At 38.7% G+C, this 8,253-nt stretch overlaps 1 protein-coding gene across 1 annotated transcript; it reads right to left on the minus strand.

The window, feature by feature from the left end:
• Positions 1-360: 360 nt before the first annotated feature.
• On the minus strand, positions 361-7,633 carry LOC116259331 (MACPF domain-containing protein At4g24290). The gene is made up of 7 exons (XM_031637086.2): positions 6,731-7,633; positions 3,145-3,383; positions 2,522-2,723; positions 2,322-2,390; positions 2,025-2,208; positions 1,686-1,852; positions 361-1,274 (listed from the first exon to the last, which is right to left on the minus strand). The coding sequence occupies exons 1-7, from the start codon at positions 6,989-6,991 to the stop codon at positions 606-608; spliced, it is 1,791 nt and encodes a 596-aa protein (XP_031492946.1). The 5' UTR covers positions 6,992-7,633; the 3' UTR covers positions 361-605.
• Between the last annotated feature and the right edge of the window lie 620 nt (positions 7,634-8,253).

The raw sequence follows: 8,253 nt of genomic DNA on the forward strand, positions 1-8,253 counted from the left end.
GATTTGCGTGATTGATTTTGCAAAAATAGAAACACAGTTCGATCACCAAATTACAGATGACATGAATCAACTGGGCTCTATTCTCTCACTCTCTCTCTCTCTCTCTCTCTCTCTTTCTCTCTCTCTATGTCGAATGCTATAACCTTTGGATGATAACGAGGCGTAAACCTTCAAGCACCGTAAACTCTTTAAACAATATCAAACTCAGGCTGATAAGCTTGTTCAGTAAGGCATCGTCCTACAAAAGATTTTTTTTCTCGAAGTCACCAACTTGAAAAGACATGCATCCACTTCAAGGGCAAAGGCTTCTAGGCCTGTACAATATTTAGCCGATTGGTATCCACCCAATAAACATTCAAATTGAAAAAAAACAATGCTTTTAACAAGCATCAAAAGATTCCACATGGACTTTCCAAAGATACTGATATCCACAGTCATATTGTAGTGAAAATACAGACACCCTTACAGCAAGTCGGATTCTTCCAATCTTCACAAATTATATTGCACACAAACACAAAAATTACACCAACATTACAGGCCAAATTTTCCCAGAAGATGTGGCAATGGTTGGTCTGTCGCCTCACATTGGACTGAAGGAATTTATCCTACACCTCATCGTCTGTGATGATGGTCAAAAGTGAATACTTTACATTCAGTGAGATCTTACCCCTCTCCACCATAAGCCTTGCACCGGTGACAACCCAATATCCCGGAATATCCTGAGGACCTTTTGTCATTTCTGTCATATCTACAAATTTCAACATCTTGGGCGCTTGCACAGGCACTGGCGGACCTCCAGGGTAAACAGCTGAATTGATGATAACCTCTTCCGGCCTTGGTGGCGGTCGTTGGGCGGTTGAGAAGTGGGTACTGATTAATGTAGATATGATTCCAGACCTCTGTGCAATACCTGGCGATCCCTCCCAATCTGATTTTCGCACACGAGCACCGGCAACTAATGAAAATCGGAGCCTCAAGTAGAGTACTTTCTTCAATCCAACAGTGCCAACATAAAACTGGGCACCGGTGACAATCCATGGGTCGTCCCCGCGGTCCACCGGAGCTGTGCACACATGAGAGAAGCTCTTCCATTGGACAGCTTCATAATACTTGCGGTTCCTGTCAGCTTCCTCAACATGGAAGTCTGGATCATCACTGAGTTCAAAAATCTTTGGCAGCGTGGACAGGTGCTGCAGATGAATGGCTAACCTGTTGTTCTTCTTTCCTTCCAAAAATAACCGCAGGCCTGTTACTGGCCTCTTACCCACATCAACCTATAGTACATCACACTTCATAAATTGCAGCTAGCGAAACAAACACAGCGAAAAGGAACTGAATTGAAACAACTGATTAAGCATGGCTGGGACGTAAACAAGCAATACTTTCAAGGCCTGTTAGGATTGCGAAACCAATATATAAAGTTATCAGAATCAGAATCCCCATAACAGCAAATTCATCTTCAGTTAAAACTTTTGGCTATAAGTAGTTTGATAATTTCAAATTAGTTCATCTATTTATTCCTTGGAAAAATAGACTGAATCATTGAATCTGCATCAATTTCTGAATATGAATGACTTATAAGATCTTTAACACTGTGGGCTACTTTTTGGTAAAGAAAATATGAACTTGAAAAAATTATGACGGCAATAAACTGCAAAAAAGAGTCATTGCATGAAAGAGCATACCAAGTCGGTATTAACATAAAGCTTGGGCCCCAAGAAACTGAATTGAAGTGCAGCATTGCTTTGTTGTCTTCGCTGAGGACCGAGGGCAAGCTCACTGAACACTGGTGCCCATTGCCTTGGCAGCTGGAATTCAAAAAATTGGTGAAGCTCTTCAATTGGTGGTTTATCTGCATAAAGAACAAAGACCAAAATGTTGATGCAGATATTTGTGTCAGCTCAACAATATACTCTACTCTTGCATCAAGTACGATGAAATTTTTAAACTGTTAAAGCACAGCGTCCAACCACACCCCCACCCCCAACACAGAGAGAGAGAGAGAAAGAGAGAGATACACTTACAGCGGAGATATAAATTAATAGCATGGCTCAGGAATCCACTACCAGGAACTCCATTCAACAGAGATGTAATCGGAACAAAAGTCATTGAGATGACGTCAGGATCTAGGGGGACTGTAGCTAACCATTGGTTATGGGATAAGTTCTTATCACTGCCACCCCTCTTCTTGTTAACTATGATAAATCCCTGCATGCCCACAAGCAAGAAGTGAGGTTCCCAAATGGTGACAGAATTAAATTTAAAAGTGAATCTAAAACACAAAAATATGGGTAACTTGTGCAACTTTATGCTGAAAGTACCTCCTTGCTTGACATAGACATGGATGTACTGCTGATATGAAAATTGGAAAAGTTCTCCATGATGTCATGCTGAAAATAAGGTAAACTGTATAGATGAGAACTTGTAATAAATAGTAACAGCATTAAAAATGGTTCATCGCAAGCCAGTAAAAGGAAAAAGCATTTACTTCTAACATTCAGACATAAAAAGAAAGTCCTACCTTGCCTCTTCTTGAAATTTCTTCAGAATCAATGCCATAACGGCCACTTGCATCTGAAAATCTCTGATCAGCTATTGCCTTTACGTGTTGTTGAACTTCAGCTGGTTGAAGATTGGAATTATGCTGCTGTTTCACATAAATTACATCTTTTCCACCCATTTTTACCCCAGTTACAATATGTGTACCATATTTTTCAATAAATCTGAAACAAAACAAAATGGAATAAGATGGCGTGGTCATTGAATGCAACCTTAAGCCCATTTAGTTAATGGCCCTCAGTTTTATGGCCCACAAGAAGCAACATTCCCCAGCAAATGCCAAAGTGACGCATCCAATAACAAAGCAGGACGATAACAGATATGGCATGTTTCATTTTACAGTATAACTTTTTAGGCCAGCCCCATCACTAAATAGTTAAGACGATACAGTGTTTCAGGATAGAAAATTATCCAATGCTGTGAGAATCAGGAAAAAATCTGAAGCTGACATTTCTTTAGAATTGATACCACTACAATAAGTGTAACTTCCATGAACACAACTAATGAATGACTCTTCCATGAACACAACTAGTGAATGACTATCCATCAAAGTATTTGCACAGATCAGATAGGAAGGAAATTTACCTTGCCAATGCAGCAGGATCCCACGAAGATGGGACCTCTTTCTTAACATGATCACGCAGAACTACCTGGGATCTTGTTAATCCAACAGTGAAGAGGGTGATAAACCATCCATCGAATGCAAGACTTTTGGTACCAGCTGCATCCTTTTGCCAAGAACCAGTAAACTCAAACATGGTGTTGAATAAGCCACATGGGATTTTGCCGCCCAGTGATAAATCCTGATTGAATTGCTCTGACATCTGCAATTTGATACTACTACCTAATCAGACACTATAGTCATAGCTCATTTCAAAAGATCAAGTCTCCTCATTTTTTGTTAAAGAGCATTTTACATGCATAATTGATCAAGTCAGAATCTGCCAATTAATGAACTACAGCCAGTTTCAGAAAGAAAATTCTATGCAAATCAATCAATTGAAATATCTTCGGACTCTAATCTCTGCCATCTGGAAAATGGGTTCGGAGTTGTAAGTGAAAAAGTACATTCCAAGTAACTGCTAAAGAACAAAAACGAAATTGCAGAAATCCCCAATCCTGTTCGTGCATGTATCGTGAATGAAATTAAGAGTATTTAAAACAGCAGTCCCATGTGTGCATGCAGCAACATGTAAGGGAATAAATGTAAAAGTCCATCAATAAAAGGGTAACCTTCAAATTTTAGAAAACATTTTGGACTTGGCCAAGTTGAGAAACCATCTTTTAGGTATTGACAGGACTTCTTGAGCCTCTCCAACATATTAATGAGTTTTCAAGGAAATAAAATAACATGATTATTACACTTTGGAAAATGAAGGAAGTGCAGTTTAGAATAATGATGCAATAAAAGGCTTTTTTTCAAGTTTTCTCTCTCCCCACCCTCCTCTTTTTTGCCCCAAAATATAATCTATAGGAAAGTAATATATAAAAAATCAGACAACCAATCATTAATAATAAAGCATAATTTCTCGGGTATTAAAATAATAATAAAGAAAATAAACAAAAAATTGTTAATGGAAAATCTTTTAGATATTAATGAGGCTTCTCAAATTTTCATGATATTAATAGTTTTCGAAAAGTTTCATTTTCTTAATACTACAAAATGCAATAATTGCAGTTGAAAACAGTGAATATGGTGCTTTTTCAGGGTATTTCTCCATCAAAAGACTGTTATGTTTGACAAAGACTGGGATACACACACACATATGCATATACGATTATATGTATATATCATTATCACAGATATCAGCATTTCTTCAAAAAATGTGCAAAAGGGGAAAAAAACCAGGAAACGTGAAAGAATCACAATGTTATGAGAGAAAACACCAAAATGAAAAACACATGTTTTTATTTTTCAAAAAAAATATATATATTTTCAATTTTTGTATGTTTATTATTCTAAATTTTTAACTATTTGAATAAGTATTTTGAATTTTTGTGAATGTTTTTGTAAGAAAATTAGTAAGAACTCAGATTTTCATGATATTTTATTATTTTTTATGTTTCTTTGTTTTGAATGCCAAAACAACAAGCTTCCATAATAATACCTGAGTAAGACATTTGTGACAACAATAATAAATGACTGGAACCAATGACTGGAAACGTATCTTGTTTCAATTTTTCGGAACTTTTGGCAGAATAAGCCTTACGGATGTAACCCACATGTTTTACATGGTAGGAAATATTGCCCTGATCCGGTGATCCTAGAATGTAACAATGCTTTTTTAAGTGCTTCAGAAACTGACAGATAACAATCTACCAGTGTTGTACGTGGGGCCGTATCGTACGATACGTATCGTATCATTTATAAAATACGATACGATACACCCCCTGTATCGTAAATGGGGGTGTATCGTACCTGTATCGTACGATATGTGCGATACGGACCCCCGTATCGTACGATACGGTGCGATACGGCAGGTATCGTACGATACGGGTTGATTTCTAAAAAGGGGGATTGAACCCCATTTTTTCGAGTTTCTTTTATAAAAACCCACCCCTAATTCATTTCTAATCTATAGATTGTACCGCCTTAGAGGGAAATCATCGATTTCCATTGTGAAATCATCGATTTTCACCGTAAAATCATCTATTAAACCATGAATTTGTGCATGGGTGGCTGATTCCCATTGGGAGGAAAGGGGTTTTTTTAAACCATGAAGATGAAGATGAAAAAGAATGATATTGTTATGAATTTTGATGTCTATGAAGTATGAATGATGAACCGTGAACGCGTAAGTTTATAGCATTTAGCAAAATAATAAGTCTATCATAAAAGACTAAAACATGTTTTCTATGAAGAATTTATTATTTTTAATTTTTTTAATTTTTTTTATGAATTTTTCGATTTTTTTAAATTTTTCTGATTTATTATTATTATTTTTTAAAAATTTACGATACGGTTACGATACGTTACGATACGACGTATTTTAAAGCCCGACCGATACGGCTTACGATACGCGTTTTACAACATTGCAATCTACAAAACCTTTGACCTCTTTAAATTAGATATCCACATAAAAAAAAGAACATGACACGAAGATCGACTTTAGAGTTAAAAAAAAAAAAAGAATAAAAAAATCTAAACATGCAGTTTGAGCCGATAGAACATGCATACTGCATACTATGAATTTCACCTTTATTACTGGTGCAAACAGTGTAAACTCAATTTTGTACTTACAGATGTTGCCGTTTGTCTGCGAGTGCTAGTGCGTGTACGCACACACGCATGTGTGAGCGAAAGAGGCAGGCCGTTGACACTAGAAGCAAATAAACAAATGATTTTTGACTAAATCCGGGTTGTAGAAGCAATTTATTGTGGTCTATTTTGGGACGCTGACTTGACTAGATCCAACGTTGTAGAAGCAATTTACACTGGTTTATACTGGGTGTCTGACCCTTTGTCTTTAAATTGTGTAATGTGCTTCCATCAACTCTTGATCCCCCCAAGAAAAAGATCATGCATAAAAATCCACGACCCAAGAGACCAATAACTACAAGGTAGATAACGATTAACTAGCAGGACCGACTGTAAACAACATGACCATTGATAACGAATAGACGTCAAGGTCAAATGCTTAAGCAGGCATGCAATGGCTGTGCAGAGTCATACAATCTTAGGTGCAAGATGACGGGACTGGGATTCATCTTGGCATATTTTAAAAACCTCAGTGTGCATCCAAAACCATCCGGTGCACTATCCCAATCTGTGCCCATAGGAAGCCAAAGATGCACGAAGATTAGAAAGCCAAAAAAGTTCGCGCATTTTTCTCGTTTGACATGGAAACTGCCGAACAAACGCGTGGGAAATTTATTCCAAAAGATATAGTCATGTTATGGTCCAGCGGAATCCTATAAATAGAAAGAAATCGCGCTACCAATTACCTTTCCAGGAAATTACTGCAGTAGTCCTCCACAAACACGAAAAGAAATCCAACTACTATATCACAATAATCCAACAGAAAAAGAGGCAAGCAATGACACGGTTAGTAACTGCAATAATCGAACGGGACTCCACAACTCGTCTAAACAAATGTCCTCTGAACGAAGAACAAGCAATTTGATGGCCTAAATCCGTCAAAGAAATTTTCTCAGCGATCGAGGAGCAAACCTGCTGAAAGGACAACACGTCCGATCTGAACCGCATCCGCTCACCCTTGTCACACTTGATCGACGTCGGAACGTTGGCAACCGAGATCCCTCCCGGCAAAGTGACATCCTGGACGTGGTCCTGATCGAGCTCGATCAAATGAGGATCAGGAGAGTTGAATTTGCAGTACTTGAGCCGAAGATCCACCGCAACGTCGTAACCGCGCCCTATGGCCCCGATCGCCATCTCTGCGGCACCCTGCGGCGATCCTCTACGTGCCATTTCTGGAGCATCCCCTTCCTATTCCAAGCAAGTGCACGGAACCCAACCACTCTCACTGTAAATTCACCCCAACCCTAATCCCAAACCCTTTCTCCCAACTGGAAACCAGACCAGGCAGATCCCTTGGCAGCTGACACGGTGGTCCTCTCTCCCCGAAGGATCGGTGGCCAACCTTCAATTTTTCCACCTACCTCTCCAGCAGCTGCCGCTTCCGCTTCCGAATCCTAACCTCGACCTAGGAATCAAGAAAAAACACCAGAAAATCGTCCTTTCCCTTACCTCCTCCGACAACCGGACAATCAAACGATTCAAACCCTAGCTTTCCCACAGCTCCCCAATCAATTCCAGCAGAAACCACCACAACAGCTGCTCGAAAAGGCTCGCCGAACCGATCGCAAACAAAATCCACTGAAAATCGTCAAACCGAGAGCTACATACCCCAGCTCCCGCCTCAGACTCGGTGGACGGAGAAAGAAGGCCTCAAACGATAGTAAGGAACAACGAACACTCACAGCAACGGATGGGAGCTCAGAGGAGCCTGAAATTTTCTTCTTTTCCCTTTTCTCCTTGCTGTCCTGAAGCCGATCGAAGAAATTGCGGATCGAAACCCTAGATTTTCTTATATGGCCTCTCAGTCGTTTGCCTTTTACTCCTTTTTCTATTCCCCTTAATGGAGCAGGCAAACGATTGCGGCCGGACGAAGAGACTCGCGGTAAAAAAGAAAAATTCACCGTTAGTATTTTTTCTTTTCACCCGTCGACTCAGACTTCTCCGCGTGAATAATTCCACCAATTAAAGAGAAAAAAAAAAGGGCACCAGACCAGAGCGGGCAGCTCCACTGCGAGAACAAATTACCAAATTACCTTATTACCCTTATCGCGTGGAAGACAGTTGACTCTAGAGAACCGGAGCAGCACCTCTAACCGATACGTCTCGTTTCGGAATGATACGCATTATTTGTATCGGTTATAGTAATTTAACTTAAAACTTAAAAGATCCTACAATAATAGTTTTAACGATATATTTCAAATACTGTGTCTCTCAATTTGATGATTCTAAATAATATGCACCGTTGGTATTAGTTAAAGAACTTAAAAAATTTAATTGAAAAAAAATTATAATAATATTTTTAATCTCATGTTGTGAAGTTAAACAACATAAACATTATGTAATACTTTATTTTGAGAAAGTTTGACTTAACATTTACATGAAAGTTAATCGCGTATTGAAAATTCTTAAAAATGTTTAAGGATTTAGTGAAT

The sequence above is a fragment of the Nymphaea colorata genome, chromosome 1 (assembly GCF_008831285.2).
Source record: "Nymphaea colorata isolate Beijing-Zhang1983 chromosome 1, ASM883128v2, whole genome shotgun sequence".
Taxonomy (NCBI): Eukaryota; Viridiplantae; Streptophyta; class Magnoliopsida; order Nymphaeales; family Nymphaeaceae; genus Nymphaea; species Nymphaea colorata.